Genomic DNA, 17,225 nt, shown 5'->3' on the forward strand with positions numbered 1-17,225 from the left:
GACAGATGTGATATCAGTTCAGCTCATGAGTCGGCTGTGTTTTGCACTTTGAGAGGGGCTTCTGTGAGATACCAAAAAGGAGACCAACTGGAACAATCCAGTCTTGAGATAGCAGGTTCCTGAAGCTATGAGTTGATGTCTACAACATTTCAGCGTCCGGTCACCTTAATGCTTCCACTTCGACAAGTTTTTCCCCATACACGAATTAAAAGTCCACATAAGCATCATGTGTGTTGAATGGATGGCAATGCATTAGAACCCGAGATTAGTCTGGATCTTGTCAATATTTACACTATCTTTCTCTGGTTATATATTGGCAATCTCAAAAGTTCTCTAGCATCCACTGTTTGAAACATGCTAAAAATTCATGAACATTGACCAGTGCAAACAATCATTTATGCCGATGCTCACAACTCATGTAAAGGAAAGCATTATCATTTATATAAAACCTCACTGCCAGGTTTTTCATCTTATTTTATCATGTATACATCTTAATGTTGAACGTAAGAAGATACTCCCCACTTGCATTCGTAATAATGTACATATGGACAATTTATCTCTCATGTGATATCAGGTTATATACCACTCCTATTGAAACTTTTTTTCTAAAATTGCTGTAAGTCATTTCTAAAATTTTAATGAACACACCTCATCATATGTTACTGTTTTATAAACGACTGCGTATCCTCTGTTATCATTCTGTGTGATTTACGGGAATAACATTCTGTTCTGATCTGTTACCGTAATAAAAATGGCATCTCAGACAAAATCATTATTGCGATATAATATCTAAGCATACTACGTCTTTATTAGCTTTGCTTTTTTAGGTTATATGAAGCAACTGAACCTCTAACACAAACAAAATACTATGTAAATGCTATTTAAGCATACTATGTACGTTTTATGTACATCCTTTATTACATATCCATTACATGTGAAGGCGCTATACATCTCTGTTTAGATTCTATCAACCCATCGCTAAGTTACAATCCGTAGTAACTCTTCCGATAACGCGTTTAATGGTTTAGCATTAATGTTACTTTCTGACAGGTGATAATGTTTACATACACCGGATGATCTATGGTTGATAGTCGAATGTTCTTTATTTTTAAGGTCTTTAGATTCCTGCCACTGTGCTAGTTGGAGGTCGTCTTTTCGATTTATCATTTTAAATTACCGTTGTTGCAGGAGACAGCTGAGCATTTACTGAAGTGATGTGTTGTAAACATGCATTAGAGATGGCCGATAAGGGCGTGTAGTTGCCCCGTCTAAAGACAGTTCACTGTTTGGGAGTGAGTTATGTCTGACGATGTATTGTGTATCAACGTAGACAGTATATCTGAGAGAGTGTCGTCCTTCACTGCGGCAAACGTTCGAGTAAGAACTAGGTAAATATATATCGTACAGAGAAGTACTTTATGTAACGTAGGCATTATTCATGACTGAAGGCTATGGAATCCTATTAGGGACATTGTTGTGTTGTCGCATTTTCGCTTTGTCGCCCTCTCTTTGTGGCAAAATTATTCACAGAGAGGCAATGAGACAACGTGTAATTTTGGTCATTTGTCGCAGTGTCGCTCTCTGAATAATATTTTTTCTACATCCAAAGTACGACAGTGCGACAACTGACAAAAATGTCGGGTTGTCGCACTTTGGTTAATTTTGCCAGTTTCTGCTTGTTTTTCTGAGGGCGACATCCCATCAATGCGATGTCCGTTCTGGGATTCCATACAAGACCACCTTTTAGGCCCCAAGAGTATTAGGTGTAAATAAATATATAAAACATGTTTGCACAATTCCAAAACTGATCAAACTGTCAAACAAAGCTTCAATGTTAATGTCAGTGTTTATGTGGTGCAAATCCACCGAAGTGGCAGTAAAATCTCGATATGCCCGACCAACCTAGCTATAATGTGAATCCCTCGGAAATTCACTTCAGAAGAAGATGGAGTGGTATTATGCCTACGTATAACAGCAATTTACGATAAAATAATATGTTATTTGATCGGCTTTATTTCCAGTCTCTTCCTGGAATAATGATTTATTCCGTTTCGTTTAAATCATGAAATAATTGATATTGACCATATAAATATACACACAGTATATATAGTCCTAAGCTGTTATAATAGTTTAACAACATCATGAATCTGAATGAATCATGACCTATTACATCGGAACGGATATTCCAAGAAAGGAGCAATACGTCTCTGCCATTTCCCTCTACCAACAAAACTACAAATGAATTCCGCCACGTTTACTGACGTTTGATCTTTAAAGATGAGAGTCAAATTAGAAGCTTTTAAGAAAGTCACAGCGTGCGTGTTTTTTTAGTGTCTTTTACGTGCCCATGACATCTTTGTGTCGTTTTTGTACGCGATGAACGAGTAAAAGAAAAGAGGACCAATATGGTTCAGTAAAAATGAAAAAGAGTTATGGACACGCTAGAAACATGGACAAACAAATCAACATTGTCAGTATCTCCTATGCGTCTCGGCATTATTAGTTCGATGGCGTCAAGTGACAGTGCAACCCCCAAGACCTCAAGGTCGAAGTCACTCAATGAGTCTGTTTAACCCTCGTAAAATAAAATTTAATTGAGGTTTTATTGCCAAGAGGAACATGCTGTAGGTTTCCAAGTGGTATTCTGTCGGACTGTTGTGGTTGTCATTGCTTATTGTGGATGTAGTATCCAAGGTCTGGCGTCGTTGGTTACAAATGACCCGGACGAACATAGCGACGGTGACCCCACTTTATTGATAGGGTTGAGAAAGGCGATAGGCTGCAATGCATTTCACACAGAGAAAAGGTCGTCTACTGCTACTATTGATCCAAAGCTCTGGTGGCTGCAGGTGGGCCACACACGTACACTCACACGCTAGCTATGAGTAAATATTAGCATGTGTGTTCTGGTTGGGGATTTGATCAGACAGGGAATAAAGATGTACTGCACTTCAAACACGGTCTAGTCGCTTCTGGCTAAATACCTACGGCGAGAAAGAAGAGAGCGTTATATTGCATGATTCATCGCAGTTTTTTGTAAGTTGTATTGGCGGCGTCTTGTCTTTCTTGTAACAAAGTCGATAATCATATTAATGTGCTTATCTGTAGGGCTGAACTCGCCTGGCGTAAACGTGCAAAGTGACAGGAACAAGGTCGTGTGGTAAGATATGGCGACGAGGGCAGCTACTTGTATGCTACTTGTGCTTTCATTATCATATAGTTATCAGTGGAGTTAAAGTATAAGTTAGTTAATGTACCCCCGCTTTTAACGGCGGTATTTAATATTCCAACAACATCACTGAAGTGGGCTTCACATATTGTACCCATGTGGGGAATCGAACCCGGATCATCGGCGTGACGAGCGAACGCTTTAACCAAGCCAACAACAAGTCAATAAGCCAACAACAAAACATGTTCTTGTTGATCGCTGCGAATCATTTGACATAATGTTATGTACATGACAGATTCACGGGAACACTCGAATCATTCGTGGTTCCAAACGTTATTTCATTAACACGCACATAAATATTCTGTGTGCGTGCACATGTGTATTTAGATTGCCATGGGTTGTAATGTAATTGTGACAAGTAAACTATATGTTTATATGAGGTCTGCATGAGTTTTTACACTGATCAATACTAAATGTGATATCCCCGCCTTAGATGTACGCGACATTTGTTTCTCTTCAGAACGACTTAAATACTTGTAAGTGGACATCGAGTGTTTTCGTCATTGTCGTAGTCGTAGTAGAGGTAGTAGCATAGTAGTAGCGGTAGAAGTAGTAGCAGCAGTAGTAGTAGTTGTGGCAGTAGCAGGAGCAGTAGTAGAAGTAAAATAGGCAGCAGTTGTAGTTTCAGTGGTAATAGTAGCATCATCATCAGTAGTAGTAGAAACAGTAGCCGTAGTAGCATGGTAGTAGCAGCAGCAGTAGCCGTAGCAGCAGCAGCAGCAGCAGCAGCAGCAGCAGTAGTAGTAGTAGTCATGTGCAATATGTTTCCTTGTTCACTAGACACAACACGTTTGTCGACAGAATGATACTAGCCATATCTGAAATCCCTGTTTTAATATATTTGCGAACTCTGGATAGTTGATTAGTTATCAGTAATAAGTAAACATTAAATCGACGCATAGGAATTAAGTTATTAGTGCTTAATGGTCTCATTTTTATATCCTGATGATATCCAACCGTAACGTGGTACATGATGTTGGATCCTGTTTAAAACTTGTCTGTTTCCACGTACATGAATGACCAATTGTACATGACTACAGAGAATCCCTGTAACAAATTCACCAAGACCATTTTAGAAGCGTAATTCTAATATATCTATGTTATTGAGCATGGTTGAACAGAAATATCTTTGCCTTAGCTTGAATGAGACAGACCCTTCGATATATGCAGGGTATGTCACCTGAACACCCCTTTGTAACCTCAAGAACATAGGTAGCATCATCTGCAAAATAAATACAACATCTACGACTTCAGCTCTGCACCGGCGATGTTCCCTTGCCCTTCTTGCTCTCCACCAGCATCAGCACCCCGGCCACGCCGTCCAGTAACAGAGCCATGATGGCCAGGCCGAAGCTGTACCCGAGCTCCCCGTGCTTGTAGTTACTTGGTATCGGGGAACGGTATCTACCGCTGTCAAACTCAGCTCCAAACACGATCACCGCTAGAAGGTAACATACAGCTGTAAAATGTAATGAAAAAAATTAAAAGTAAGTGAGAACGCGTTGTCAGTGTGAATATTTTATCCTGCATAATCAATACCTGTTTGTGGAGATCTGTTATGGTGACTTTACGTGATTTTCGACACAGGAAAAATACATAAAGCACGATACTACATTTGCACACTAGACTTAGAATCGATCTTTCGCAGTCCATGTTTTCCGTAAGAGACAACCATTAACTCAGATTATCGTCGATAATGTTGCAATAAACACCAAATAGACAAGAGAATATGAGTTCTTAAAAATAGTTAAATACCTGCAATCACTGGCAGCAAAGTGACATATATAGCCAATATACATTTCAACAGAATGTTCATACTGATACGGTGAAAAGGCATTAAATGTCAGTGAGTGAGTTTAGTTTTACGCCGCTTTTAGCAATATTCCAGCGATATCACTGCGGGGGACACCAGAAAATGGGTGAATAGGCAACAACGACCATCTTGTACGCTAATATGGAATCAGTGCAGTTATTACAATTTGCACAGGGAATCATTTACGGTACCTGAGACAATACTCTGTATAGCGTTCCAGAACCCGATGTCGGTAACGCCTTCACACTTGGACGTGAAAACCTGCAGCACGACGATGATGAAGACGATGTTGATGCCGACGAAGCCCAGAATGGAGAAAGCCTGAACAGCTGTGTACCAATCTACAAGAGAGGAGACAATAGTGAAACACCAGTGAAGGCAAAGCAGATACGTACACCCCAGAAAGCTTTAATGGGTTCAGCTAACGACGTAGCATGGTTATTTCTTGTGTCTCTCATCCAGTGAACACTGAGTAAACCCATGCTAGTTCTTATGGTATCACCTTTGTACTCTCAACCCGTGAAGAGTTTACTGTTTGTCGGAAGAGACAAATATGGGATTCGGTGGTCAAGGTCGATGAATGCCCTGGCATCCCTGCTGTGTAGGTGCATGCACATGGCGACTATCATTGGATTTAACATATGTAATATTTGGGACTGGATTACATTGTCTCAGAAAAGTACAGATTTTAGTACTCTTTGCGGGGTTGCGTCCGGTCCGGGATTCGAACAAACACCCTCAGAGTCAGGCACTTAATCGCCAGCACAAGTCAGCCACTGTTTAGCCACTGTTTCTTCCATGCTTCCTAAGTATAACGTGCTACGTTGGACATCTTTCTAAATGACATTATTTATCAGTCATTGAATTGTAGACTCCAGATTATTTACAGCCCCCCGTCAAATAACATAAGATATCTATTCGTGCAATAAATAAATGTAATACATGATATGTAATACATTCTTAATAAGGCTAAATAAAAAGTGAAATGTTTCTCACGTCACTTTTATTTGTGCGTGTAACAATGTTTTCTTGCCATTTTGAAAAAAAGTTTTGACTTGACCGCGTCCTGATCATCTATTTGTAAGATCTATCTATAAGAATGAGTGTCTGTAAGAACGAGTGTGACTGAATCTGGAAATCATTAATACATCCTAAACTTCCAAAGCTGTATTTCTGAGAGAAAAAAATGTGTTCCTCCCTCGTCATTTGTTTCTATAAAAAAATAAAAACAAAGTCCTACCGCCCTCGTCACTTTTGCACTTTTGATAAAAATGTACCCGAGAAACATTTAATATTTTTATGTCGCCTAATATGTTAGAAAACATATATTACTTAAAAACATTTCTTTTGTTAATTAACCACAGTTACAACGGTTACACTTATCAAATGCAGCATCATTGTTCTCTATCAAACATTTCAATACTTTTCCCGTACGTCTATCCCCCAAAGGAACATGACTCGTAAAGAACGTGTGCCAGAATGACTCATTATCTCCAGCATAAGCTGTATTCTAAATTGTTATGACTCCTGCTAGTCTGTCACAATGAAAACAGCAGAAAACCAAGTCGTGAATGTGACTCATCCCAGTTCGTCCAGGGTATGTTGCGAAGTTTGTACGCCTCGAACCCAGTTTGCTAGAATCATTTGGTTTCAGCAGATGAGGCCCGCATCATATCCTCCAACAATAACCCTGGTAGAAGTCTCTTGAAACGCCCTCGGTCTCCTTTCACAAAGCAATTAGGTGATCGTAAGTCACTAAGGTAACCTTAGTCACAGATTTTAAGTCTTATCTGACACAAGTTTCTGTTGATCATACAGAGAGTCGGTAACATTCAGTCTGTTGTCTAGGGTTACGATGTTTACTGCAATCTGTTTACCAAACACGCAGGAACACGTGTACTATTTAGGTGACTGTGGCAGAAAAAGCACCAAATGAATAGTGAAGGTTCATGATAGACAATGATGAAGTCGAAAGTCTTACATAAAATAATGTGCATTATGACCTACCGTACCCGTTATCTGATCGCTTCATACGGCAGAGAGACTTCTACTAGGGTAAAGTTTATAAAGTGTATTCCCGACAATCCGGTCAGTATTTTATTTATTTATTTCAATACTGAAAGGCCTCAGGCCTATAGTATAAAACACACATCATACTACTCATGATATAAAGTAGTATAATATCATGGAGTCATATCATACCATATAATGCTGTATCACGTCATATTAGATCATATGATATCAGATGGTACCATGTCATGTCATGTCGTATCATATATGTTCTCACATCGGAAATAGTATCATACCATATCATAATACATCATATCATCGTCTCACGTCATATCCTATATATCATATGTCAAAGATCAGCTTGTACATCATATATAATGGCATATCAAATCATATACATGACATTTTAGCAAATGTAATATAGTATCATGCTAAATCACTCACTTCTCGATATCACACATATCTTTATATCATTTGTAGGGCGCACTCCATATACATATCATTTATAGAAGAATTGTCTGGATAGCATAGCTTTGTGAATAAAAATTGCAATATTTTGGATTACCTTTTCATTTGAACACGTCAACAGTGAAGAGAATTTGGCAATCGATGGATGTACAAAATAGTATTCTTTCATATATTTTCTACGTAGTGTATCAAATGCTGGACAGACAAGAAGGAAATGATATTCGTCTTCTATTGCATTGTTAGTGCAACATTTACATAGTCTATCTTCTCTTTTTATATTCATAAATCTCCCCTTTTCAATCAATAAATCATGGGATGAGCAACGAAAACGTGATAATGCTGTTCTGAATTTCTTAACATTTACACATGATAGATAACCTTCAGTATAAATGTGGGTTTTTAGTGTTGAGTAATACTTACACTTTGTTGATAATGAAACAATTCCCAACCACTTTTGTTGATATATGTCTTTTAATCTTTGTGTGAATGTGTTTAAAAACAGTGATGGGGCGAACACTTTTTGATCATACCATAGGTTATGGAATCCAGTTGAGAAGAGTAGGTTTTTTACTTCTGATACCCAGTTCTGCTTACCGTTTTCATGCAACAATAACATCATTTCATAACATTTTTTGGGTAAACGGTGTGATGACATGTTTAATAACTTTATCCAATATTTGATCACTCTAGTTTGCTGGAATATGTGGAGGGGAAACCTGCCACATTCTCCATATACCATAACGTCTGGTGTGCTCATCTTTACTCCGAGAAATGTTTTACAAGCAAATAGGTGAACTTTTTCTATACAATCAAAGTATTTCAAGCCCCAAATTTCGGCACCATAAAGTAAAATCGGACTGATTTTGGTGTCAAATATTCTAAAAAAGGATGCTAGATTTATATCTCCTAATACTCTCAGGTTTCTTAATATACCGATTAGAGCCTTACGTGCTTGCACAGATGCGTATTTTGTGTGTGTCGACCATGACAGAATGTTTGTAAAATATACTCCAAGGTATTTGTATGATGTAGTTCTTTCTACGACATTACCCTTATAATACCATATTTCCTTTTTCGATAGTTTACCTCCTTTCTTGAATGCAATTATTTTTGTTTTATTCATGTTTACACTTAGACAATAATTTTGGCAATAGGTTTCTAATTCGTTTATCTGCTTCTGTAGGCCGTTTATAGTGCTAGAAATGAGAACAATGTCATCTGCAAATAATAAGAGGAAAAGATAGAACATATCGGGATGCAACTGGATACCATGTGAGCAATTTCGCTCAATCTGTACCGCTAGCTCGTTTATGAAAAAAGAGAACAGGAACGGGCTGAGTACGCAGCCTTGCCTAACTCCAATGTTTACATCGAATGTTGCAGACACCTCGGTGTTGTTTCTAACACAGGCTTTCACATTTTGATATATATCACTTAATAACTTACTCATTTTGGGGCTAAGTCCATTCATGTTAAATAATGACCAAAGTTTATGTCTTTGGACAGAATCAAATGCCTTAGAAAAATCAACAAACATTGCATATAGCTTACCACTCTGTGTATTCAAATATCTCTGGATCACACTCTGTAGTATAAACATGTTATCGGTTGTTGTGTAACCCTTTCTAAATCCTGCCTGGGCTTCATTTATTTTGTCCATTGATTCACCCCAAAAAATTAGTCTTTGGTTAACAATCGATGTGAACACTTTACTGAGTATGCTCAGCAATGTGATTCCTCTGTAGTTATCTACTTTATTTAAATTTCCTTGCTTATGTATAGGCACTATTATCCCAACCGACCAGGCTGTAGGAAAGGTCCCTTTTTCTAATATCAGATTAAAAATCAATTCTAAATACGGTAGAAGAAGATCAGCAGAGTGTTTAAAGAATTCTGGAATTACATCATCTATTCCCGGGGATTTGTTAACTTTAAGGTTATTGATACTTTCTAGAATCTCTTGTCTCGATATAGGAGAGTCAAGTATATCTTTTGAAACGTCACTGGTTGGGTTAGAGTCTTCTGGCCCACCTTCATTACTTTTTGTGTCTTCCTCGCTACCCGTATTTTGACATGCAAATAGGTCTCTAAAGTGGTGGAACCATTCCTGGGTTTGGATATCATTATAAGAATCCTTTTTCTTATTTAGGGATTTAAGTTCCTGCCAAAATCGTTTTGAGTCATTTATATTTTCTTCTATTATTTTTTGCTTATTGTTATAAAATGAAGTACGTTTATATTTGCAGAGGGCATTATATTTATTTCTTAACAGGTTATACTGTATCAATGAGCATTTATCTTTATCTTTCCTGAACCTATTCAAAGATTTACAGCGTTCAGCTTTGAGTTTTCTGCATTCATCGTCATACCATTCGTTCAGATCATTTCTCGTACTTCTACACTTTCTTTTCATATCTGACGCTGCCAGGCAAAGGGCATCTACTATAAGATTAACGCTAGTGTCTATACATGTGAATGCACTGTCCACAGATTTATCTAAAATATCTTGCACAGGGTCCGAGAGAATGTTCTCTCTGAAGGAGTCAAGCTTGTTATGATCCCAAACAAATCTATCAGTATTACAAAGTATGTAGTTGTCGTGAATGGCCATGCTTTGCAACTTCAGCACGTGTTGGGTTTCCTTGCAGTATTTTCCTTGAAACCGTTTTCTTCACCTTTACTGTGTTCGGATGAGCATTTGGACCTTCATGTTTATTTCAAGATTATATGCTTAAAAAAACTAACGCGATATGATAATATACCTTTTACGCGTATGTCACATAGGCCGATAGTGTACAATCTCACTTTATACAAGTAAATATGTTACGTTATGCGAGGTTATATACTGAACAGAAAAGAAATGGGAGTTTCTAAAAATCAAATTTCATAATAGTATGTGTTCATGTCGTTTATTTAAAAAAGTGTCGGAAAAACAGAAAGAAACCACAACCCCAAAATAACAACAACGACATGTACAACAAAAAAACAAAAACAAAAAAACCCCAAAACCCAACAGAATTGCGTTTCTTTTGCTGTTCAGTACAAAACTGTTGGTTATTCATGGTTGGTGGCTGGTTTATTCATGACACGTTATTGTATTTCGTGGTCGCTGGTGTAATTCACAAACGCAACCGTTTTAAGCTTTTCTAGATGTGTATAGCAAACTTTCTAAAAGGTAGCGGGTAGGCAGGGTAGCCCAGCGGGATGGGAGTTCACATGGACACTCGGATTAGATCCCCATATGGGCACATTATGTGAAGGCCATTTCTGCTGTCCCCGTCTTGATATTGCTGGAATATTGCTGAAAGCGGTGTAAACCCCAGCCCACTCACTCATTGTAATATATTATGGAAAGTGAATTTTAAGCAAGAATGCATCATGTCTTCTACAATGACAATGACTATGAAGGCCAGTATCGTGTCATATTATTCGAAGTTCAAAAATGCCGCGACCAAACGCCGCAACAGTGCATTGGGATTTCTTAAGGTGCAGTGGTAAGGCGCCTGTCTATCCCGCTGTAGGGCTAGCTTCGATACCTGCTAGAGGCACCTAGGTTAGGGTACCGAGGCGAGCACATATGCGTAGTATCCTTGAACAACATACTTATATCCACATTCCTGAGTTCACCCATCTGTAAAATGGGTATTCGTGAGGATGTACATATTTAATTACGTATTAGCTTATTGTAGGAGTAAGGATCTGGCACAGATCTAAGACTTCTATCATTGAGACTTACAACCACGGCAGAAGTGACAAACAGTGATCATGTTTATGAAGGTGAATCCTTGATTCAAACCCTTCGTTATCGCATTCTGGCGCACAAAAGGGACACAACTCACTCTGTGTACAGGTCTTGAGGTCACAAGTGATACCATTGGATATTTGTAAAGCGCCAGTGTACACCAACTGACGCATGCTCATGGCACATTAAAACTATTTACTGAAGGGAAAAAGATAGTTGTAGGCAGTAGAAAAAGAAATATTTTTAGGGTCTTAAACAGGTTGAACAAGTCATTGTTTCCACTATGTCGGGTGATAAAGTTAACGGGGATGGCACTATGTACTGCTCTCAGTACAATCCCGTTTACTTATAATGACAGAAATATCTTTGTATGTTTCTTGGCTTGAGGATACATTAGCCCCAGTACCTGATGCAATCCGTACGCGCGAATTCACTCTACATTCTAGATAGACCCTGTCACCGACCACACCAGACACCAACAGTTGTTTTCAAAATACAGACCTCGCCCTATTGAGAAGGTACCCCATGTCCATACAACAGGTGTAATTGTTGTCATGACAGACATTATTTTAATGTCAGTCGACAGTGGAACATCTGGACCTCGACTGGAGCAAACCCAATCCCATAGGATGCTATATTATGTGCATAAAATTATTATACAACACCACAACAACTACAAAAATAGATTTATAGACAGATATAAAACACAATCCTTTCAGATATATATACTGGCACAGCGTTTAAGAAACCCATACTATACAGAGGTGAAAAAGATGTGCAGTCAAACCCCGTTGTGTCAGTACCAAGAGAAAGTGCTACTTATCCAAATGTTCGACACATCCGCCATCATAAACTGACCGGCAAAAGAAAGTATACAATGTTTTCAATCTGTCATTATGCAAATGTAATGTTAACAACATCTTTACTCAACCGTGGGCAAAAAACACACGCAGACTACAGAAACACGTGGCGTGAGAAAAAAAAGAAGTTTTCAATCTCACAGGGGATAAGCAAGTACTAAGTTACACACATAAATGTTCACGACCATCACTTCAGCATCCTGTATGTCCCCTTGCATCAATACAGGCACGCTGCCTCCTTCCAGCCGAAGACGTCGGGCGTCGGACAAGGTCACGTGGTATGTGACGCCATTCGTACTGGAGGGTTTGTGCCCTCTGTAGTGGTTTTGGGCGTTTCCGCACTCGTTTTGTAGTGCATCCCACATGTGCTCAACTGGGGACATGTCTGGAGAACGTGCTGGACACTGGCCAAAGACGAACAACTCGGACCCAACGCAATCTGTGGCGTCTGTGTTCACCTGTCCTTTGAAGTGTCTGTAGGCTCTGATACCTGCTACCCGAAGGCGTCTAGCCACCGTGAATCGACTGATATGGTGATCAATGGACGTTACAGTCAGGGAACGGTTCCTTATGTGTAACGTCCTCAAATGCCGGTCTTCAGCTGGTATTGTTACTCGCGATCTCCCACTTATTGGTCTGTCCTGTGTCTGCCCTGCCTGCCTATAAAGTTGCAGCAGTCTAGAGACGGCTACACGGCTGCAGTCGAGGGTTCTTGCAACGTTGGTGTGTGTCGACCCCGTCTGGAACACACCAGGATGGCTCACTCACGTTTAACGGATGATAGTCGTGGCATATCTGTGCTGATCTTTTTTCAAACTGCATGTGCCTGTCCACACACCGACGTTATACCCTTTGTGCATGTGAAACTCTGGGAGAGGCCCAAAATCATGCCGGGTATATACACTTCGACGTTCTATTCACAACGTGCCCTTGGATTTTACTACAGGAATCAAATTGCTACATTGGGGCGACATGTTTCTATGTGTAATTTACCTACAAAAAAATTTTTCAAATCTGAGAAATGGTACCTTTTGGAATATTTGGTTTTGCCGGTCAGTTGTGATAAAGGCCAAGTACAAACACGGCCAAAGTACTTACAACATCGTTTTTTTCTGAAGAACGGGAAATGAGTTGGACACAACCGAGAATTCGTCTCATCCGAGTTCGAGATATTGGAGTTCGAATATATACACACTAGCGTCTATGTAGGAGCAATGGCATGGGTGTTCCATGTTTAAGACGGTGACGTCACTGTGACTCCCTTTCCGTCCAGCAAGATAAGAACTCCCGCCACAATCTCCAGGACCAGAGCGACAATAGCGAATCCGAAACTGAAGCCCAACTCTCCCTCCCGGAAGATCACCCCGCTAACGTAGTTGAAGAAGCCGTCGTCAAAGTTCGTCCCGAAGATAATCACAGCCACCAGGTAACACGCACCTGTTGGATGAAGCAGAATACAGTCATCGATTATAAAAGGTTGTTTTGCTTCATGAGTGATACATTTGAAATCTACTAGGGGCCCTGAAGGTGAAACTGTTTAAAAAGTTATGTCTACGTTGTCTGCGTATGTATAACGCTGTTCAGTTTAAATTTCTAAACACAAATTATACCATCTAAACATTTTCACAATTAAGTTTTTTATTTAACGAGCGTGTAACATTAACTTCAACAATCTTAGCTTGAAATACAGGGGGAATCGAGTGATATGAATGTTTAAATCATTATGGCATGGGTCATAACAAGATGTGTGTGAGTTCATGCATCACCTGAAGTGTATGTCCTGCCTATTCAGAAGTTGTACCACCCTTTCTTGATTGTAATCTATAAACCCTGTACAAAAATGTACCCTGTATGGCGTCTTGGTATGAAAGTGTTTGTGGAGGATTTTTTGCTGAGAAAAGTATGTCAGCGAATGAAGTTTCCAGTGAAAGCTCTGAAAGAATTAAGAAATGAGGTTGATAGACCAAGGATAAAACCAAGTAGGAATATGTAAGGTAGTCGGGGATCCTTGCAAAAGATATGGACAAAGGGTGTCCTGTACATGTAACCACTGATCCTCTCATACATCTTACAGTAAAGGGAATTGTACACGGTACATCTTATGATAACACTGTTAAAGTCAACAGTTTCAATTTAGACGCTGTCGTGATGGTCCAGCTTAGAATTGGTCATCAGCAGCCCATGCATGTCGTAAGAGACAGCTACTGGGATATGATGATCAGGGTCGCTTAGCTGATACATGTCATCGCATCATCATTGCGTAGATAGATGCTCTTGTTGTAAATCGTCGGATTGTCTGGTCCAGGCTCGTTTATTTACAGACCGGGAATATTATAACGGGAATATTGCTGAGTGCTGCGTAAAACAACAAACAATCACTGTAGGCGTATTTACCAGTTACGAAGCAGCAGAGGGCGTTCCAGAAGCCGAGGTCACTGACTCCTTTGCACACGGAAGAAAATATCTGCAGAGTCACCACAAGGAACGCCACGTTGATACCGACAAAGCCGAACACTGACATAGCCTGCACAGCGGCGTACCAGTCTGAAATACAGATGCGTAAGCAGTGTAACGTTTAGGGCTAATCTGTCGAACAAATGAGGAAATCTAGGTGTTTAATTTACATTTGAAAATATACAATTTTGGATTCTCCGAATTCAACGAGAAACCAGGCTACAGGGACCAGAGGACTAGGAATATGATCCAACACAGCCTTGTAATTTTTCACTTCCTAGAATGTCTCGACATACAGGCTTCACATTTCGGGTAATATTATATCATTTATGCAATGCCCATACTTTCTGAGAAAAAAAGTGTAAACGCTCTTATCACATTAAAGTATTATTACCCCTTCTGTGACATGAGCAAAGTGAGACGTCATGATAATGATAACGGTTTTGGATAACACATTGGCGTGACTGCTCGTTGCTACTGGTCACTTCGCTGTAGTTCTGAAGATTGGAAATGAAGTACTCACTCTGCGTGACTCGCAAACTACAAGTGGTGGCCGAGAATATTTACATTTATTTGACATTTATTTGTATTTGTATATGATGGTCGTGTTCCAGTGGACCAGGAAGTATTGGGATGTATAGGAGTGGGCGATGGAACTCTGCTTCATCACTAGCGATTTTCTAACATCTAGAGGCAGCACTATCAGGCTAGTCACAGAGCTTAAATCATATTTGTTTAAAACGTTACCATATCTTTAGTACGTTAAAAATCCTTTATCACCATTCTTAGTGACCTACCTAGCCTGGTTCCATCCAACTGACCGCATGGCTGGGGGACTTGAGCGTTGCTACACACCCTCCACAGCCCATATCCATCGAAGAAGTCTCCAATTGGGGCCGTATACCTCTTCCCCCACTGCGGGATGGTAAAGGCGATGTAGTTGCACACCTGTGCCACCAGCAGCAGCAGAAAGCACACCTTCATCAACACGGATGCTCCCATGAAGCTATCCTTTATTCCCATGGTGACAGCAATTAGCTATCCTCAGCAACTTGAGATAACGCCGTTCCCTCTGCACCTTCTCGAACAGACTGATCTGTAACGACGGTCAGTGGGCGAATGTTTGTAGGCGTTGCTGCAACAACCGGCTGCTATGGTTTATTGTTTTATGGCTGCTTCGAGAGTGTATAACCCACCGTTGATCAAACACTAGTTGTAAATCATGGGCGTTATGAGTGGGACTGCATACGGTGTCAGCGAGAATATCGTGTCAGGTTCTTTGATGATACGTATTTAACTTATATGCTTGAGCTAGTGAGTATAGCTTCATGCAGCTTTTAGCAGCATCATAGCAGGGGACAGCAGAAATGGGCGTCACACCCTGTAGCCATGGGAGGAATCAAACCCGTATCTTCGTGGAAGTCCGGGTTAGAATATATCTTCAGTAACCCATACTTGTCTTATGAGGCGACTAACGGGATCGGGTGGTCAGCCTCGCTGACACATGTCATCGGTTCTCAATCACGCAGATTGCTGCTCATGATGTTGATCACTGGACTGTCTGGTCTAGACTTGAGCATTTACAGACCGCCGCCATATAGCTGTAATATTGCTCAGTGCGGCGTAAAATTAAACTCACTCACTCACTCGTGACGTGCAAAGGCTTTAACCAGAAGGCTTCTCTACAGCCCTTGGCAGCGTGAAGGCGGCAGTTATCGGACCGTCGGCTAAGGCGCCGAAATATTGCTGCTCACAGTTGCGTCTCACTCCAGAGGTTTATGATTTACATCGTCCTGATCGTGTTTCTTGTTGTATTAACACCATACCCACTTCCTGCATTACATCGTTTTTTTCCTCGTCAAATATCTGGAATACTGTGAAAGTCGCGTCAAACCAAATCCAGATGCACTCACTCTACTGTCAACTATCTCTAGATCACAGAAATACTCTCACATAAGGCATGCAGAGATTACACGGACTTCCCATATCAGACAGAACCAATACAAACTCAGCCTTTTGGTTTTCAAGTGCCTCAACAACCTAGGTCCATAGTATCTGTTTGACCTGATCACCAGATATTTGCCCAGGTGATGTCTCCCATCTGAAAATGTTGGTCTTCTTCTTGTCCCACACTTGATGTCCAGTACCAGGTTTCGGATCGATCACCTCAGATAGCAGAACCCGACTTCTTGAATCGACTTCCACTGGACATGTTCAAATTTAAACTGAAGACATGCCTTTCTAAGAAAACATACTTTTCGTTCTTCGGTTGTTCGGAGAGCGCTAATGAGCAGTACTTTTGAACCGTAGCTGGCGCTATATATATGTTTTGATGATGGTGATGATGATGATGATGATGATGATGATGATGATGATGATGAACCGCAGTATGAGCTACTGGGGATTTTTTTGACGCGGCTGCAATGATTCGCTTCTATTCTGACACCTTCGTTTCGAGTTTCGAAAACCATTATATCTATTTCGTTTCGATATTTGAGAGTTTGATATTTTATTCATGAGAAAACGGTTACATCATTTACATTCCTGATTTTGTTTAATATCACCGAAAGTTAAATGAAATCTGATGTTATTATTTGGATGAAGAATCGAATCGAAAATGATCGAATCGAGGGTCCAGTATCGAAAATT

The 17,225-nt window shown here is 40.0% G+C and overlaps 3 protein-coding genes across 3 annotated transcripts; all 3 read right to left on the bottom strand.

Annotated features, from left to right (window-relative positions):
- Positions 1–4,479: 4,479 nt before the first annotated feature.
- On the bottom strand, positions 4,480–7,384 carry LOC137295210 (uncharacterized). Its single transcript, XM_067826529.1, has 3 exons — positions 7,380–7,384; positions 5,234–5,448; positions 4,480–4,688 (listed from the first exon to the last, which is right to left on the bottom strand). Exons 1-3 carry the CDS (start codon positions 7,382–7,384, stop codon positions 4,480–4,482), a joined length of 429 nt encoding a protein of 142 aa, XP_067682630.1.
- LOC137295211 (uncharacterized) lies at positions 7,179–8,970 on the bottom strand. Its single transcript, XM_067826530.1, has one exon. It carries the CDS (start codon positions 8,968–8,970, stop codon positions 7,552–7,554), a length of 1,419 nt encoding a protein of 472 aa, XP_067682631.1. The 3' UTR covers positions 7,179–7,551.
- A 2,964-nt stretch (positions 8,971–11,934) lies between these two features.
- On the bottom strand, positions 11,935–15,667 carry LOC137294414 (uncharacterized). The gene is made up of 3 exons (XM_067825421.1): positions 15,374–15,667; positions 14,517–14,666; positions 11,935–13,559 (listed from the first exon to the last, which is right to left on the bottom strand). Exons 1-3 carry the CDS (start codon positions 15,597–15,599, stop codon positions 13,357–13,359), a joined length of 579 nt encoding a protein of 192 aa, XP_067681522.1. The 5' UTR covers positions 15,600–15,667; the 3' UTR covers positions 11,935–13,356.
- Positions 15,668–17,225: the final 1,558 nt, after the last annotated feature.

The sequence above is a fragment of the Haliotis asinina genome, chromosome 8 (genome assembly GCF_037392515.1).
Source record: "Haliotis asinina isolate JCU_RB_2024 chromosome 8, JCU_Hal_asi_v2, whole genome shotgun sequence".
Classification (NCBI taxonomy): Eukaryota; Metazoa; Mollusca; class Gastropoda; order Lepetellida; family Haliotidae; genus Haliotis; species Haliotis asinina.

What these genes read in the sequence shown, in the direction of transcription:
- LOC137295210 (XM_067826529.1), bottom strand. An exon ending in TATACAGAGTATTGTCTCAG is followed by an intron (nt 4,689 to 5,233) that starts GTACCGTAAATG and finishes TACATTTTACAG; the next exon opens with CTGTATGTTACCTTCTAGCG.
- LOC137295211 (XM_067826530.1), bottom strand. Translation starts at nt 8,970, where the DNA reads ATGAGTAAGTTATTAAGTGATATATATCAAAATGTGAAAGCCTGTGTT.
- LOC137294414 (XM_067825421.1), bottom strand. Translation starts at nt 15,599, where the DNA reads ATGGGAATAAAGGATAGCTTCATGGGAGCATCCGTGTTGATGAAGGTG. An exon ending in GTTGGATGGAACCAGGCTAG is followed by an intron (nt 14,667 to 15,373) that starts GTAGGTCACTAA and finishes TCTGTATTTCAG; the next exon opens with ACTGGTACGCCGCTGTGCAG. An exon ending in CCTCTGCTGCTTCGTAACTG is followed by an intron (nt 13,560 to 14,516) that starts GTAAATACGCCT and finishes TTCATCCAACAG; the next exon opens with GTGCGTGTTACCTGGTGGCT.